The sequence below is a fragment of the Scardinius erythrophthalmus genome, assembly GCF_964197995.2.
Source record: "Scardinius erythrophthalmus genome assembly, chromosome: 1".
NCBI classification, from domain to species: domain Eukaryota; kingdom Metazoa; phylum Chordata; class Actinopteri; order Cypriniformes; family Leuciscidae; genus Scardinius; species Scardinius erythrophthalmus.
This window is the reverse complement of record NC_138221.1, coordinates 1,535,713-1,555,529: the sequence shown is the minus strand read 5'-3', so window position 1 is coordinate 1,555,529 and position 19,817 is coordinate 1,535,713. Positions and strand designations below refer to the sequence as shown.

At 37.8% G+C, this 19,817-nt stretch overlaps 1 protein-coding gene across 1 annotated transcript; it reads right to left on the bottom strand.

Moving 5' to 3' along the window:
• Positions 1-1,177: 1,177 nt before the first annotated feature.
• Positions 1,178-18,818, bottom strand: LOC308686819 (uncharacterized protein). Its single transcript, XM_081358843.1, has 3 exons — positions 18,751-18,818; positions 10,231-12,127; positions 1,178-2,596 (listed from the first exon to the last, which is right to left on the bottom strand). Exons 2-3 carry the CDS (start codon positions 12,120-12,122, stop codon positions 2,590-2,592), a joined length of 1,899 nt encoding a protein of 632 aa, XP_081214969.1. The 5' UTR covers positions 12,123-12,127; positions 18,751-18,818; the 3' UTR covers positions 1,178-2,589.
• Between the last annotated feature and the right edge of the window lie 999 nt (positions 18,819-19,817).

The following is a 19,817-nucleotide window of genomic DNA, read 5'->3' as shown; positions in this document are numbered from 1 at the left end:
CCATGTCTAAAACCATTTTGATATGGGGAAAAAACATTATTCTCGATCTGTAATCATTTTTTCCATGACTTTACCTAGATGTGATGTTAATGCTATCGGTCTGTGGTTTACAGGAATACTTGGATCTTTACCTGTTTTTTTAATGGGAATTATTACAGCTTCTTTCCATCTCTTAGGTAAATATAAACTCTTACTGTTATAAACTCTAGAATGATTTTAAGAGATTCATCACTTAAAGGATTAGTTCACCCCAAAATGTAAATTCTGTCAGTAATTACTCTCCCTCATGTTGATCCAAACCCGTAAGACCTTCGTTCATCTTCGGAACACAAATTAACACAATGTTTCTCAACTCGAGGAGAGGTCATTTTCAGCAGGAACGCGCGCTGTGTGAACAAAAGCCGTAATAATGCCGTGTCGTAGTGATGCCGCTGAAGCCGGGATCGTTTGCCAGCTGTGAAACGGTACGTAATGCGCAAGTTTATGATCGAATCAGAGAAAAAAATGCGCAATCGTGGTTTCTCAAGAGAGAAATCGCAGCTCATAAGCAAACTTAAGCTGAGACATTACAAGTCACATCGATATCACGTGTCTTTACGGGATTTTTACGGGTTGTGTGTGAACGCACTCTCTGATTCCGGAAAATCACTGGCAGTGTGAATGAACCAAAATCAATGAACCCGGGTCACTTTATCCGTGTATTTTCCGGAATCTCTGTGTGAAAGGGGCTTAACTGTATCTGTCATCCCTCTATCTGTCTCTGACTGTATCATTATGTTATAACACATTATATAAATATGTTTTATAATATATCTAATAAATTGTCCTCTTTCAATATTTCTAGCCACTCTTTACATCCTGTGATGGAACAGCATTCTGGAGCTGAATTGTTCTCCATTTTTGATCAGAAGTTTGTTGGACTCACTTGGGGCCTTGTTGTTTGGACATGTTCCAGTCCGATCATAACTCCAGTAAACTATGGAGTGCCGCAGGGATCTGTGTTGGGCCCTCTGTTATTCTCAATATATATGATGCCACTTGGAAATATTATAAGGAAACATGGAATTAGTTTCCATTGTTATGCTGATGACACTCAAATATATATTTCATCACGGCCGGATGAAAACGCTAAATTATCCAAATTGACAGAGTGTGTTAAAGATATAAAAGATTGGATGACGAGCAATTTTCTTTTATTAAATCCAGACAAGACAGAGGTAATACTTATCGGTTCAAAAAACCGCCCACAGAACCTCTCACAATACAACTTTGACATCGTAGGATGTCCTGTTACTTTATCCTCTACAGTAAAAGACCTGGGTGTTATACTCGATTGTAACCTGTCTTTTGAAAATCATATTTCGTATGTTACAAAAACAGCCTTTTTCCACCTTAGAAACATTGCTAAGCTACGTAATATGCTATCAGTTTCTGATGCAGAAAAGTTAGTTCATGCGTTCATGACCTCGAGACTAGATTACTGTAATGCTTTATTAGCCGGTTGTCCTGCATCCTCAATAAACAAGCTACAGTTAGTCCAAAATGCAGCTGCTAGAGTTCTTACTAGATCAAGAAAATATGATCATATAACACCGATTTTATCATCACTACATTGGCTACCTATAAAGTTCCGTATTAATTATAAGGTATTGCTACTGACTTATAAAGCCCTAAACGCTAAACGGCTTAGCTCCAGTCTATTTAACGGATCTTCTATCACCCTATAATCCATCGCGCTCTTTAAGATCAATAAATTCAAGGTTTTTGGTCATACCTAGGATATCCAGATCCACCAAAGGAGGGAGAGCATTTTCACATTTGGCTCCAAAACTCTGGAATAGCCTTCCTGATACTGTTCGTTGCTTGGACTCACTCTCCCAGTTTAAAACTAGATTAAAGACGCATCTTTTCAGCCAGGCATTTATATAATATTGTTAATCTCACAGTTTCAAACTACAATCCGGCCTCTAGTTCATAAATGCCAGAGGAGAACTGGCCCCCGACTGAGCCTGGGTTCTCCCAAGGTTTTTTTTTTTTTTTCTCCATTAGGTCACCTGATGGAGTTTTAGGACACCATTAGGTCACTTGATGGAGTTTTTCGGTTCCTTGCCACTGTTGCCTTTGGCTTGCTCAGTTGGGGATATTTTGGGGATATTTAATTTTATTCTATCAATCTATAAATTCCACTAGAAACAAACTTTGTTGTATTATTTTATTTTAATACTGTGAAGCTGCTTTGATACAATCTGTATTGTGAAAAGCGCTATACAAATATACTTGATTTGATTTGATTTGATTTGATGAACACATGAGGTCCAGGTGACAACATGGAAATACATTTCAATATTTATTTTACTGCTTGATCATTTGTCAGAGTCGTGTCAAAGAGACCTGGAGTATCAACAACAGTTACTGATCGACCATCAACTTTACCAACTCTCTTTTCACAAACTGTCGTGACTGAATCTAGTCTTAATTCACTGACAAACTCATCTCTTCCCAGAATACTGTTTCCTGTTGCACTCTTCCCATTTCCTGTCTTCTCGGATCGGAGCAATCCTCAGACACTCCTGATCATCTTGTTCATCTTCAGCACCTGAAAATCACAGCGGCAGAAAGAAAACTTAGTGAAATGAAGCTCAAACTTTAATATTGTTATGTTGGATTGTAGAAGTTGCAGCTGAATGCTAATTGATTATGAACTGAAAAACAAACAAACATCTTAACTCACTTGCAATCATAATACTGGCTAAACCGACTGTCTGCTAGCCGCCTCACATCACCAAGGTCAGATGAAACCCATCACATAGAGCCTCTTTCACCTAGATATCATCATATAGAGACTGTGTCTGTTCCCCGAATTAGGAAATACAAAAAACTCCTAAACCCATCTAAGGGTAAAAATTTAATTGTTAAACAAATAAAAGACAGATATAATACAAATGAGCTTGGGTTGCTGAATAATCGATCCCTTACTTCAAAAGCACTTATTGTTAATGATATGATTACAGACTAGGCCATAACTTAGATGTGCTGTGTTTGTCAGAAACCTGGCTAAAACCAAACGATTACATTACTTTAAATGAGTCCACCCCGCAAGATTACGGTTATAAACATGAGCCTCGTCTGAAAGGCAAAGGGGGAGGTTTTGCTGTAATTTGTAGTAAAATCTTCAGAATTACTAAGAAGTCTAGTTTGAAATATAATTCTTATGAAATGTTGGTGCTTAATACAGGGCACCATACAGACTTTATCAAAGAATTTGCTGACATTCTATCAGTTAGTATTGACTGCAGATAAAGTCCTAATTGCTGGTGATTTTAATATACACATCGATAATGAAAAAGATGCATTGGGATTGGTATTTAAAGACATTCTTAACTCTTTTGGAGTTAGACAACACGTGTCAGGACCTACTCATTGTCGTAATCATACTCTAGATCTAATATTATCCGTTGAATTATCCTGTTGAAATTCTGCAGCAGAGCGATGACATCTCAGATCATTATCTAGTCTTGTGTAAACTTCATTTAGCCAAGGTTGCAAAGCCGACTCCGTGTTACAAATATGTTAGACCTATCACTTCTGCCACTAAAGATTGCTTTATCAATAATCTTCCTGATCAGTTTCATCATCTCAGCATCCCAGATAGCTTAGAAGAACTAGATATATAGCAACAGAAACTTTTAACTCTCTCTTTTCCAGCACTTTAGACACAGTTGCTCTGTTTCGCTTAAAGATTAAAGAAAATAGTCGTAAACGCCGTGGTACAGCGAGCACACTCGGCCCTTAAGAGAGCAGCCAGAGAGATGGAGCGCAACTGGAAGAAAACAAAACTAGAGGTATTTCGCATTTCATGGAAGGAGAGCTCGATTGCATGCAGATAAGCCTTAAAAGCTGCTAGAGCTGCTTATTTTACAACCCTATTAGAAGAAAATAAACAAAACCCTAAGTATTTATTTGAAACAGTGCCTAAACTAATGAAAAATAGAGCTTCAAGCACCGAAGTTTCCAAGCAGCACAGCAGTAATGACTTTATAAACTTTTACACTTTTAAGATTGATAATATCAGGGACAAAATTATAACTATGCAATCGTCTACTACAGTATCGCATCAACCAGTGCATTGTAGTCTCCCTGACGAAAAATTGTATTCATTCATTGCTAATTTACAATTATACATTTCTAAACTACGTCTAATTACTATTTTAAATGAGCCAGCATCACGCCATTACACGTCAGAGCCCACCAAGGGGGCGCGGCCTTAACCTATATTAGTCCCCGAAAAACGACATGATTTTAGCAGGTTTAACGACTGAAGCGACAACTTGCCAGGTTACTATAGTGCGACCGGCTACGCAATACTCGTTCCCTACTCTCAGGGAACTGAGGTTACGATAGTTACCAAGTAGTTCCCTTTCGAACGGTCACTTCGTATTGCGTAGCTTAACGCAGTGGGGACGTCTTGCAAAACGCCGCACTGTAAGTAACAGGTTGCCTACTGCAGCTCAGGACCCCTCAACACAGGATTTACACACAGTTTTACAGTATAAATTACTACACCTGCTGTTAATATTTACATAGGTCAGGTAGAAAAATTGCCCATAGGTTGTTTTAAAACTTAATTTGATGAGAATTTGATTAGACCAAAATAAACAAGCTTTATGCATTTTTTTTGTGATTTGTGTCATTCTGCATCTGACATAATACTGTTATGGTTAATGTGATGTCCTAATTATAAAATATAAAAATCACCAGAAAGAAATTACCACTGTAGCGCCTGGACCAACCAGACACACACAAATTATTCATTTATTTAATCAATAATCATGCCTGTGAAACTTCCCCCAAAAACTAACATTCCAAATGAAGCTAACACACTGGCAGAACACTGTGTCTTGTTACAGGACACACAGAGACTGATAAGAGGATTTTACGATCTAAAAGAATGTCCAGAAAGCTGCGACTTAATTCTATGTATTCTATATATAACCATTTGAGAAATGTGTAAACATGCATCTAATTTTCCGATCTCTAATGTTTTTCCTTTTATGTGGTTGTCTTTTGTATTCTTGTAAACTCTATTGGGTTCATATTTCAGACTTTGGATAATATGGTTAACCAAATCAAATGTGTGGCATTTCTGGTATCTATAAACTCCAATATTCATCCCCGTTTTGTTAACCCCCTGAGGTCGGCTATCAGTGCAAAAAAATAATCAAAATACTAATATTAATTTTTATGTTATATGCTTGTGTTAAACATCAATCGATCCTGTTAAGTGTGTATTATTTTTGTGTATACTCACAATAAAAGCAAAGTGTTGTGCTTTTTGCCAAATAAAGAAAAATAAACATGCTGTGAGTTCTGCCTTCTCTCTGTCAGTGAAGTCAATTCTGAAACGCATCCGAAAATGAACCATAACTCAGCGAATTCTCAGTCAAACAGGCATACAGACACACAGGCATGAAGCTTGAATTCTCTTCTTTTAAATGTAGTAATTTTTATAAAAAACAAATATTCTCTGTTTATGTAATCTGTATGAAAAGAGCGAGATGTCAGTCATTCTCATCTCAGCTAATTATTTTTAATGTGACCCCGCCCACATAGAGCACGCGCTATTCAAATGCAAATGACTGAGGCAATCCATGCAAACTGTGAACGCCCCCATATCAGCTCGAGAAAACACATCAAGTTTATTCAGATAATTGTACTTGTTTACACTGTCTCGCAGCGCTGTGAGGAATAATACTATAGTGATAATAATAATAATAATGGAAAATGTACCTCAGAAGTGCTGGTATTTCGAGGAGCAAAGGATGGAATACTGTAGTAATTTTTTTTATTCTCAAGTGAATCGCGTTTCTGTGTGTGAATGAATGAACGGCAGAGATGCGCACTGTTTACCACAACTCGCAAAAAGACAGTTTACATTTGAATCGCGTTTCTGTGTGTGAATGAGTGATCCGCTTTTAGCAAACTATATTGCTATACTGAGATGAGTAAAAATCGACTGAAATATGTTGAAATAAAATGTATTTGTATAAGCAACGTATTAAACTGCAAAATAACATTTATATTCTGTATAATAAAAACGAAAGACCTTTGTTACAGACATATGAAAGACAACATTTCGTTGACTAGTTTTGGATAGATTATATATTTTTACTGTAAAATATCTGCCACCTCAAATAAGCTTTTGTTTGCCAATTTTCGCTAATATGTTAAATATAGTATGTTTTGTCAATGTAGGCTATATTCAAAGTAATGAATCCTTAACTTTGAAATATGTATAATAAAATGTATACTTTAGTTTTTACAAAGAAAGATTACACTTGAATTGTTGTTGTAATTGTAACCTTTTTAATTAAAAAATATATATTTACAAGGTAGATGTAAACAAATTTTAAAAGGTAAATATAAGCCTTTTCTTTAAATAATTTTTATTGTGTTTTATTATTGACAAATTTGGGAAGAGGATACATATTCCAAAACTGAAAATACAGTATGAGAATTAACTGCACAATTACTAGGAAAAAATAAAATAAAATAAAATTGAGATGCTTCCAACTGTGAACCAATGCTCTTGTATTCTTTCTTGTGGCTATAGGTGACACACCTAAATGAATGGCTCATTAAGTATGCGGGCCTCATTATCTCCTCAGGTGTGAACCACTAAATATGCATGATGGTGTTGGATCGTTGACGCCCTTTGCACATATTGCCTTTCCAAACAAAAAGTGTTTTACAAGATTTAAATCAATGTATTGTTTTATGTGAATGATTAGGCAGGATGATTTTCACATCATTTTGAAGAAAAAACTCTAGGCAACAACATCCATTAGGGCTGGGCGATTTAAATCGTGATATTGTTATGCGCATCTCGTCAGTAAAGCCGGTTCCTTGATTAGTAGTAAATCGCCATCACCTGCTTTCAGATGGAGCGGCATTTACTACAAAGAGCCGTAGTTAACTGACAAGCTGAGCCATATCACATTAAAAATCGCAGGCGATACGTCCGAATTTTCGAATTTCAAATGCTATAACTTCGTGCTTTCCTGTATTCTGTTTCAGCTCTCTTTCCCTTGGTAAACTGTATGCATGTATGTGTGTGTATGTTATAGTAGTTTAAGTGTTTAGACTAGTTAATAAAATATTGTTCATGTCACACGTAAAGTTGTCCATGTCTCAAGCTCATAACTGGAGTCACTAATCATTTAGATTTTTGCTACTGCTCTTAGTAGTACTGTAAATTAAGAAAGACATTTCTCCCATGCCCCGGAAATGTACATTTCTTAGAGTTAACCCTCTGGGGACCAAAAACGCGCCGGCGCGTTTTGCTCGTTTTTTTTTTTAGCAATGAAAAATAAACACAAAATGCTCTGTTAATTTTGATCTTTAGTTTTCGTGTTATACATCAATCGATCCTGTTCAGTTTCTATTTTTTTTCTGTATACTCAAAATAAAAATAAAGTGTTTTGCTTTTTGACAAATAAAGAAACTTTAACATGATGCGATTTCTGCCTTCTCTCTATCTGTAAACTCCCATTTGAAACGCGTTCGAAAATGATCTATAACTCCGCGAAAATTCAGTCAAACAGGCAAACAGACCCACGGGCATAAAGCTTGAGATCGCATCTGTTAAATGAAGTCATTTATATAAAAAACAAATATTATCAGCTTCTGTAATCTGTATAAAAAGAGAGCGACTCCAGTCGACCTCATTACGAGCTAATTCACAGTAATGTGACACGCCCACGGAGAGCGCGTGCTATTCAAACGCAAATTCTGAGAACTATTGAAGATCTGTGAAACGCCCACATCAGCTGTAAACAAAGCGCGTCGCGAATCGCGATCGAGTGAGGCATAATATAGCCTACCTTATGGAGAAAAGATTCCTCAGAACAGTGCTGATATGAGGAACAATATATCCTGATATGAGGAGCAGATCCCGCTGAGGAGTGAGGTAGGCTGTTTTCTTTTCTCACGTGTGGAATAACGTTATGGAATAACGTTAGTGTAGGCCTATGCAAACCGCAAAAAGATGAATCGCATTATTATAATATGACTCGCCTTTCTGTGAGATGAATGAAGGGTACATATTTGTAAAGACTGTTTAGCCTAAATATAAATCGCGCGTCTGTGTGTGAAAGAATAAACTGCTTTGCTATAGCCTACTGAGATGAGTAAAAATCAACTGGAATATGTTGAAATAAAATGTATTTGTACAAGCAACGTATTAAACTGCAAATTAGCATTTATATGCCCTAATATTTCATAAAAACAACGCTACAGTCAGTCACTTGTTGACTAGATTTGGGTACAGTTTTTAGGCTACTGTAAAATATACTGCCACATAAAATAAGCTTTTGTTTAGCAATTTCTGCTCATATCTAACGTTTTATATATATATATATATATATATATATATATATATATATATATATATATATATATATATATATTTGTCAAAAATAAAGTCATAGACTAAGATGTTAGATGTTCCAATGCGGCTATATTCAAACTAATGAATACATATGATAAAATGTAGGCCTATAATCTTTTTTCTTTTTCTTTTTTACAAAGAAAGAGTACACTTGAAATATTGTTGAAATTGTAATTATTGTTGTAATTGTAACATTTTTAATAAAATAGCAAAACATATTTACAAGAGAGATGTAAGCAAAATCTTAAATGGTCAATATAAGTCTTCTTCTAAATACATCCTTTGTCCTTGTATTGTGGCTCAGTCAGTGTCACACCTGAAAGGATGGCTCATTAGGCAGAGTCATTATGCAGAGTGGGTGTGAACTACTCCTCCCCCTCGCATATTGGCTTTCCAAGCAAAACCTGTTTTACACCATTTAAATCAATGTATTTTTTTTTGTGAACGATAAAGCAAGACTATTTTCATATAATTTTGAAGCTAGAACTCAAAGGGACCACATCCATTGGTCAAAAGTCTTGTGGACACATATTTAATATGTGTTTTGTGGTCTTAATTCAGCAACTTTCATTTTTATTTTTTCTAATAACCACGCATAAACATTATTCTCTTAAAAATACAAACATCTACATACAAGTTGCTTGCATATTATGGTAGCCCTGTTTGTGCTATATAGAGTGAATTTACACCTTTGTCATTAACATGTTTATAAATAACTGAAAAAAGCACAAATGTCAAGGCATGTCAGAACTTCTCAAGGGCCCCAAAAACACCTTGGTCCCCAGAGGGTTAATAAACAATTAATCCTGATTGTTCATGGGACAAACAGGCTAATTGATTGTAAGTTAATTATATTAACTGATCCAAATGTTCATAATCAATTATAACCAGTTATTATTGATTAGGCCTATTCATATTTCATAGAGCTAATTTGCTACACGACCACAAAATCAGTCATTTTGATCGCAAAAATCACAAAAAATCGTGAAATCCTGGAGGGACTGAATTAGTTCATGCGTTCATGACCTCAAGGCTAGATTACTGTAATGCTCTACTGGGTGGTTGCCCTGCACGCTTAATAAACAAACTACAGCTGGTCCAAAACACAACAGCTCGAGTTCTTACCAGAACCAGGAAGTCTGACCATATTAGCCCGGTTCTGTCAACACTTCACTGGCTCCCTATTGAATATTGTATACATTTTTAAATATTGCTGATTACTTAAAGCGCTAAATGGTTTAGCTCCGCAGTACTTGAGCGAGCTCTTAACGCATTATAGTCCTTCACGTCTATTGCAATCTCAAACTTCCGGCCAGTTAATAATACCTAGAATATCAAAATCGACTGCTGGCAGTAGATCCTTTTCCTACTGTCTTCCTACCATTGTCCGGGAAGCAGACACACTCTGTCAGTTCAAAGCTAGATTAAAGACATCTATTTGGACTAGAGTACACATAATACATTATAGACTTCTATAATTCAATGTTAGGCTGGATAGATTAGGTTAGCTGGAACCGGGAACACTTCCCATAAATCCTGATGTCATTATTACTAACCCTAACCCTAACAGTAGTCAGAGAGCGAATTTGTGTTTTTTTGCATTGATCTGAACTGACAAAATAGACATTACTGTTGGTTGAACACAAGTTAATAGATATCAATCAACAACCGGCACACCACACACCGGCTAAAGGTGGAGAGGAGAGATTTGGCTATAGGGTGATGTGTGGCTAACTTACACAGAAGAGACTTTGTTGCTCAGCACATGAAAATAAACTACTTACCGTGATCTCAGACTGTGCTTAAGTGGTTTCTCCACTGCATGGATCTTCATGTGTAGATTCAGGCGACTTTTAATAGAGAAACTCGACCCACACCGATCACACGCGTACAGCTTCTCTCCAGTGTGGATCCTCTCATGTCTTTTCAGATTTGCTGAATGACTGAATCTCTTGTCACAGTGTGAACACTTGTAAGGTTTTTCTTCAGTGTGGATCCTCTCATGTGTTTTCAGATATGCTGATCGACTGAATCTCTGGTCACAGTGTGAACACTTGTAAGGTTTCTCTCCAGTGTGGATCCTCTCATGTGTTTTCAGATTTGATGGCTGACTGAATCTCTTGTCACAGTGTGAACACTTGTAAGGTTGTTCTCCAGTGTGGATCTTCTCATGTGTTTTCAGATGTGATGATCGACTGAATCTCTGGTCACAGTGTGAACACTTGTAAGGTTTCTCTCCAGTGTGGATCCTCTCATGTGTTTTCAGAGTTGATGACTGACTAAATCTCTTGTCACAGTGTGAACACTTGTAAGGTTGTTCTCCAGTGTGAATCATCTCATGTGTTTTCAGATGTGCTGAATGACTGAATCTCTTGTCACAGTGTGAACACTTGTAAGGTTGTTCTCCAGTGTGGATCATCTCATGTGTTTTCAGATTTCCTAACAGACTGAATCTCTTGTCGCAGTGTGAACACTTGTAAGGTTGTTCTCCAGTGTGGACCATCTCATGTGTTTTCAGATTTGATGGCTGACTGAATCTCTTGTCACAGTGTGAACACTTGTAAGGTTTTTCTCCAGTGTGGACCATCTCATGTGTTTTCAGATCTGCTGACCGACTGAATCTCTTGTCACAGTGTGAACACTTGTAAGGTTTTTCTCCAGTGTGGATCATCTCATGTGTTTTCAGATGTACTGGCTGACTGAATCTCTTGTCACAGTGTGAACACTTGTAAGGTTGTTCTCCAGTGTGGATCATCTCATGTGTTTTCAGAGAGAATGACTGACTGAATCTCTTGTCACAGTGTGAACACTTGTAAGGTTTTTCTCCAGTGTGGATTCTCTGGTGCAGTTTTAAACTGTTTTCTGTAGTAAAAGTCTTCTCACACTCAAAGCACACGTACTCTCTCACACCAGTGTGAATTTTTTGATGTTTATGTAAATACAGCAGAAGTGAAAAACTCTTTCCACACACAGAACATAAATGTGGCTTCTCCTTAGCATGAACTGTCAGGTGTGTCTTCAGGACTGATGTACTAGGAAATGTTTTGCCGCAGTGATCACATGAGAACGGCTTCTCTCCGGTGTGGATCCTCATGTGAATCTCAAGATTTTGTTTGCTTGTGAAACTCTTTCCACACTGAGTGCAGATGAAAGATTTCTTGGCTCTTCTTTCCTTTAAAAATGTCAGTTCTTCACTCAGTTCTTCATTCTCCTCCTTCACTTCACTCAGTTCTTCACTCTCCTCCTTCACTTCACTCAGTTCTTCACTCTCCTCCTTCACTTCACTCAGTTCTTCACTCTCCTCCTTCACTTCACTCAGTTCTTCACTCCCCTCCTTCAATTTACTCAGTTCTTCACTCTCCTCCTTCACTTCCATCAGTTCTTCACTCTCCTCCTTAAGTTCCATCAGTTCTTCACTCTCCTCCTTCACTTCACTCAGTTCTTCACTCCCCTCCTTCACTTCACTCAGTTCTTCACTCTCCTCCTTCACTTCACTCAGTTCTTCACTCTCCTCCTTCACTTTACTCAGTTCTTCACTCTCCTCCTTCACTTCCATCAGTTCTTCACTCTCCTCCTTAAGTTCCATCAGTTCTTCACTCTCCTCCTTCACTTCACTCAGTTCTTCACTCTCCTCCTTCACTTCACTCAGTTCTTCACTCTCCTCCTTCACTTCCATCAGGTCTGACATGAAAGAAAAAAATATTAAATTAAATTCAGTACATCAAAATAATTAACCGAGAGAAATATAAAGGGAAAGGACATGAAAGTGAGTCCTGATGTAATGGTAGAAAGTAGACAAGAGCTATAAAATATTATGATAATTTGATGCCTTTTTATAAATTGATATGTCCTTGAAACTTTCCATGATTGTAAAGAGGTGGAAAAGTTGGCGTCAAAAGGCAAGTGAATGGCGACAAATTGATAATTTGCATCTGCCTATTTTTATCTGGAGATATACAGTCCCCTCCAAAAGTATTGGAACAGTGGCAATTCCTTTCATCTGTAGACTGAAAATATTTGGGTTTGACATCAAAAGATGAATATGAGGGAAGAGATCAACATTTCAGCTTTTATTTCCAGGTATTTACATCTGGATCTGATACACAACTTAGAAGACCTTTTGTTTGAACCCACCCATTGCTCATGTGACCAAAAGTATTGGAACATGTGACTGTCAGGTGTGTTTTGTTGCCCTGGTGTGTCCTATTACATTGATTATTCAAACAATAAATAGCACTGAATGTCTGCGCTCAGTTTCAGATTTTGGTTTTGCCTGTGCAGACTGCATTTATAGTCAGACGTGTAACCAACATGAAAACCAGAGAGCTGTCCATGGGTGAAAAACAAGCAATTGTGAATCTGAGAGAAAATGGAAAATCAATCAGAGCCATTGCACAAAAATTGGCCATAGCCAGTACAACCATTTGGAATGTCCTGAGGAAGAAAGAAACCTCTGGTATACTAAGTAACAGACCTCGAAAGGGTAGACCAAGGAAAACATCAGCAGTTGACAACAGAAACATTGCGAGAGCTGTAAAGAAAGACCCTAAAACAACTGTTAGTGACATCAGCAACAACCTCCAGAGGGCAGGAGTGAAGGTATCACAATCTACTGTTCGCAGAAGACTTCATGAACAAAAGTACAGAGGCTACACCAGAAGATGCAAACATTTCATTAGCAAGAAGAATATGAAGGCCAGGCTGGAATTTGCCAAAAAGAACAGAGACAAGCCTCAAACATTCTGGGGCAAAGTTGTATGGACTGATGAGACAAAGATGAACCTTTACCAAAGTGATGGAATGGCTAAAGTTTGGAGAAAAAAAAAAAGATCTGCTCATGACCCCAAACACACAAGCTCATCTGTGAGACACTGTGGAGGTAATATCATGGCTTGGGCTTGCATGGCTTCTTCTGGGATGGGCTCATTAATCTTCACTGATGATGTAACACATGATGGCAGCTGCACAATGAAGGACCAGCACCAGGACACGATGACAACGCAGTCCTGAAGTGTCAAGTAGTCTCTCCCCTGTGAAGGCCTCCTTCCCTTTACCTCTATACAGATAAAACGTTGTTGGGATAATTCTGGTTTGCGTGGCTACGCAGACGTGACAATTTCTGAATTATAAATTTAAGGCCTTACAAGTAGTTTGTTTAGGGTTGATTTGTGAAGGACAACACACCTGAGCATATATTTGTGCGCATACCTATCGACCCGAACACGCTGGATACTCCTATAGGTTACGTCCGTGGATCACGGCTGAACGCGTCTTCTCCACACTCACTTACAAACAAACATTTTTTTTTGGCTATCGTGCGTCTACTCTACACCCGTACCACTAAAAAGACGGATTATATCCAAGAGTTTAATCACAAATTAGTATTAATACTGATAGCATCACTGGTAGCGTCGTTGCTAACTTACTGTCCATCTGTTAAAATGGCGAATATATCAGATGTAAGTAGTCTACCTTTTGGTGCAGGTGAGGACACATTTGAGCTGCACGCATTGCAGTCCGAGCTGGAAGCTGTTGAGAAACAGATCCACAACCTTTTAGTGAGACAAGCCGAGCTAACAGACCGGCGGTTAGCTCTTGAAACATCACGCGCCGATGCACACAAATCAGAGATTAACGTTACTAACCCGCTGATTCCGACCTCGTCTACTCCGTGCGTTACTCAGCATCGGTCCCAAGCGCCGAGGTCGCGATCAGCCATGGTCTCGTTCACTCCGGCTCCAACACGCCACCACGAAGCCTGGATGGTTCCGCAGCGGAAGACACGAGTCAGGTCTAGACCAAGACTCTCTCCGACCCTCCCGGTTTTCGAGATATCCACACAAAACCGCTTCTCCCCTCTTCGCGAAACAGAACGCGATGCTATGATCATCGGCGATTCCATCGTTCGACACGTACACGCTACATTAGGTAAAAGTAAGGTGCACAGTCACTGCTTTCCTGGTGCTCATGTTTCTGTAATCGCCGCTCGCGTTCCCGAGATTCTGAACAGTGACGAGCGCGTCGGAACTGTGGTCCTGCAAGCGGGAGGGGCCGACATCAGGCTGCGACAGACAGAGGTTCTGAAGAAAGACTTCAGGAATCTGATCGATACGGTACGCATCACATCGCCCGAAACAACGATTATTGTGTCAGGACCGCTTCCCACGTACCGACTAGGACATGACAAGTTTATTAGACTATTTGCGCTAAATGAATGGTTAATGTCATGGTGCAATGAGCAGAAACTGCTCTTTGTAAATAATTGGAATCTGTTTTGGGAGCGTCCTAGGCTTTTCCGTGCCGATGGCTTACACCCAAACAGATTCGGAGTAGATCTTCTGTCGGATAACATCTCCAAAATGTTAAATACCGTTAGATGACTAGTTACCAAAAGTCCAAATCATAGTCTCTGCTGCACCAAATTAACTGATATAAATAGTGTAGAACATTGCATAGAAATTGTGTCTATTCCTCGTTTAGTGAGATCAAATAATAAATCTACTGCAGGATCTAGGAAAAATCTAATTGCTATTAAAACAGAAAATGTTGCTATTAGTAAACAAAAACAATTTCTAAAGCTAGGTCTTCTAAACATTAGATCACTCACACCTAAGGCAGTTATTGTAAATGAAATAGTCACAGATAATAGCTTTGATGTACTTTGCCTTACTGAAACTTGGCTTAAACCTAATGATTATTTCGGTCTAAATGAGTCTACTCCATCTGGATACTCCTATAAGCACGAACCCCGTCTGATTGGTCGTGGCGGCGGTGTTGCAACAATCTATAGAGATATTCTCAATGTTACTCAGAAAATGGGTTATAAGTTTATTTCGTTTGAAGTACTTGTACTAAATGTTACGCTCTTAGATGTTAGAAAAAAATCCATATTATCTCTAGCCTTGGCTACCGTATATAGACCGCCTGGGCCTTACGCTGATTTCCTAAAAGAGTTTGCAGATTTTCTCTCAGATCTATTGGTCAATGTCGATAAAGCATTAATTGTTGGAGATTTTAACATACACGTAGATAATTCAAATGATGCGTTAGGGGCTGCGTTTATAGATTTATTAAATTCCTTTGGGGTCAAGCAAAACGTCACCGGACCAACTCATCGTCTTAATCATACACTCGATTTAATTATATCACATGGAACCGATCCAACCGATATATCATTCCACAAAGTGATGATGTCACTGACCATTATATGGTAACTTGCATATTACGTACTGTTGTAATATGTCATACTGCGCCACGTTATCGACCAGGCAGAACAATCCTTCCATCCACCATAGATAATTTCTCAAATTGCTTATCTGATCTGTCTCAGCTGCTGCCTGAACCCAAACAAACAGATGAACTAGAAGAACTAACTAGCACTATGAGCACCATTCTCTCTAGAACACTGGATATTGTTGCACCCATTAGATTAAAAAAGGTCAGAGAGAAAATTAAAGCACCATGGTACAATAATACTACGCATGTTCTAAAGAGAGAAACCCATAATTTAGAGCGTAAATGGAAACAAACTAATTTAGAGGTCTTTAGAATCGCGTGGAAAGACAGTATGTCACGTTATAAAAAGGCCCTAAAAGCGGCCAGGGCTGAGCATCTCCGCAAACTAATAGAAAACAACCAAAATAATCCAAAGTTTTTATTTAACACCGTGGCTAGACTAACAAATAAACAGACATCACCCGAACAAAATATCTCGTTACAGTTTAGTAGTAATGATTTCATGAACTTCTTCACTGAGAAAATAGAAAACATCAGAACCACAATTGTAAACGTTCAATCCTCAATCGCACCTTATAATTCAGCCTCAATTATCACCCGGCAAAAACAATTACAGTGCTTTACAGCTATAGAACAAAAAGAGTTAAATAAACTTATCACTTCATCTAAAACAACAACATGTTTATTAGATCCTATACCAACTAAACTACTGAAGGAAGTGTTACCTGTAGTGGAAGAGCCTCTCCTCAATATTATTAACTCGTCTTTATCTTTAGGTCATGTTCCAAGAACATTTAAACTGGCAGTTATAAAACCTCTCATTAAGAAACCACAATTAGACCCGCATAATCTAGCAAATTATAGACCCATTTCAAATCTACCTTTCATGTCTAAAATACTAGAAAAAGTTGTGTCCACTCAACTGGGCTCTTTCTTGCAAGAAAATGATATCTATGAAAAGTTTCAGTCAGGATTCAGGCCGCATCATAGCACTGAAACTGCGCTCGTTAAAATCACAAATGATTTACTCTTAGCTTCTGACCAAGGCTGTATCTCAATACTAGTTTTACTTGATCTAAGTGCTGCGTTCGATACTATAGATCACACAATACTCTTAGATCGACTACAAAATTATACTGGTGTTCAAGGACAAGCATTAAGCTGGTTTAGATCATACTTATCTGACCGCTACCATTTTGTCTATTTAAATGGAGAAAAATCGATCATAATTCCAGTAAACTATGGAGTGCCGCAGGGATCTGTGTTGGGCCCTCTGTTATTCTCAATGTATATATTACCACTTGGAAATATTATAAGGAAACATGGAATTAGTTTCCATTGTTATGCTGACGACACTCAAATCTATATTTCATCACGGCCGGATGAAAACGCTAAATTATCCAAATTGACAGAGTGTGTTAAAGATATAAAAGATTGGATGACGCGTAATTTTCTTTTATTAAATCCAGACAAGACAGAGGTAATACTTATCGGTTCAAAAAAACGCCCACAGAACCTCTCACAATACAACTTTGACATCGTAGGATGTCCTGTTACTTTATCCTCTACAGTAAAAGACCTGGGTGTTATACTCGATTGTAACCTGTCTTTTGAAAATCATATTTCATATGTTACAAAAACAGCCTTTTTCCACCTTAGAAACATTCCTAAGCTACGTAATATGCTATCAGTTTCTGATGCAGAAAAGTTAGTTCATGCATTCATGACCTCGAGACTAGATTACTGTAATGCTTTATTAGCTGGTTGTCCTGCATCCTCAATAAACAAGCTACAGTTAGTCCAAAATGCAGCTGCTAGAGTTCTTACTAGATCAAGAAAATATGATCATATAACACCGATTTAGTTCCTATAAAGTTATGTATTAATTATAAGGTATTGCTACTGACTTATAAAGCCCTAAACGGCTTAGCTCCAGTCTATTTAACGGATCTTCTATCACCCTATAATCCATCGCGCTCTTTAAGATCAATAAATTCGAGGCTTTTGGTCATACCTAGGATATCCAGATCAACCAAAGGAGGGAGAGCATTTTCACATTTGGCTCCAAAAATCTGGAATAGCCTTCCTGATACTGTTCGTTGCTCGGACTCACTCTCCCAGTTTAAAACTAGATTAAAGACGCATCTATTCAGCCAGGCATTCATATAATATTGTTAATCTCACAGTTCAAACTACAATCCGGCCTCTAGTTCATAAATGCCAGAGGAGAACTGGCCCCCGACTGAGCCTGGGTTCTCCCAAGGTTTTTTTTTTCTCCATTAGGTCACCTGATGGAGTTTTAGGACACCATTAGGTCACTTGATGGAGTTTTTTCGGTTCCTTGCCACTGTTGCCTTTGGCTTGCTCAGTTGGGGATATTTTGGGGATATTTAATTTAATTTTATCAATCAAATTTCACTAGAAACAAACCTTGTTGTATTTTAATTTACTGCTGTGAAGCTGCTTTGATACAATCTGTATTGTGAAAAGCGCTATAAAAATATACTTGACGACTTGACTTGACATACAAAACACTATAGTTATTTAAATTGTTATTCTTACACAACAACATTATGGAAGAAGCTGGAAGATCATTTTGCTCATCCAACACAATATGCAAATTATAAGTTTATTGCATTATGATACTGTATGCTCAGCCATACATTCAGCTTTTCTATAATGTTCAGGATTTTATACACATTTACAGGTTTTAGCATTGAGGTCTTATATTATTTGTGGGGGTGCTGCTGCTGCTGTACTTATTTACTTTATATATCCAGATGTATTTCTAATATTCTGACCACCTCAAGTATGTGAACAGGGCTGACAGAAAAACTCTGAAGTGCAACATCACATTATTTAACTATGACCTCAGGGTTTAATTTACACATTTCTGACTGGTAGCGAACATTAGTGAAGTGTTGGTCACTAAGCTAGCTGCAGTTAACTATTCTCTTCCAATAAACACTAACTAAAGCTGGCTACATAAAACACAACTACTGCCTAGATTCACGAGAGGACGACTAAAGTGTTTAAAAGTGAAAAACACAGTAATTTCATCAACTTACCAGCGAGCGTGCTTCAGAAACACAGAGTGAATGGGGTTCAGTGCTGGACCTATCGGTGTTTGCTCCGCGACACGCGTCACTTCCGCATTCCTCAATTCTTCTTCTTTGGGCTTATTGGCGGTTCGCATTCTTAAAAGAGCATTACCGCCATCTACTGTGGGCAATAGATCAGAGAGAGTAGGGCTGCGTAAAAAAATTTAATATATTAAAATAAAAGTAAAAATTTCAAAAAATTCCAAATGTTATAAATGCATAAATGCATGAATGTTATATTTATATATATTTTATAATTTTATGTTATTTTCATAAGTGTTTGAAACACATATGATAAATAAATGTTGCTTGCCCACTAGAGGGAGACACAACATAAGGATGGAAACTATGAATGGCATTAATCACATTGATCTAGTTCATTTTTATAACTTATGGTGTACTGACAGAATTGTTTTATACAATTAGTGTACATAGAATCTGTGAAATGCTTATGGATTATTAAATGTTATAACATATACACATATGTTATATTTATAAGTATTTATATCATATATGGTGCACTTATAAATGTTGTAAACACTGATTTATTTTTTCACACAGGTAAAGGATTCACACAGGTAAAGTAATCAACAGGTTTATTTGCAGAAGTATGTGATCGCCGCGATGGAAGCAGGAGAGTAACTGATGAATACAGGGTGTCACGATTTCGATTTTGTATCGAAATCGATCGAAATTAAACCACAACCTCGATCATCGAATTAAAAAATTGAATCGTCGATACTGCCACGCCCCCATGTCACGTCCGGTGCGGTCGGCTTGCAGAACAGAAGTCAACTAGAGCGCAGTGCAGCACCTAGAAAGTTTAGAGGGACGTACATGCTCGCAACGGGGCTTAGGCTACTTTACAAGAAGTTCATATATCAATATTCTTCTAACGAATAGAAATAACCTTATATAATGTATATTGTATCTATCTGTATGTGTACAGTTACGTTCAGAAAGGACGCGCAAGCGGTTGCCATGGTAATGAACAGCCTGCTAGTTAAAGCGAATGTATAATATTATCCTGTATC

Excerpts from the sequence above, each read along its gene's own strand:
- LOC308686819 (XM_081358843.1), bottom strand. The coding sequence starts at position 12,122 with ATGGAAGTGAAGGAGGAGAGTGAAGAACTGAGTGAAGTGAAGGAGGAG.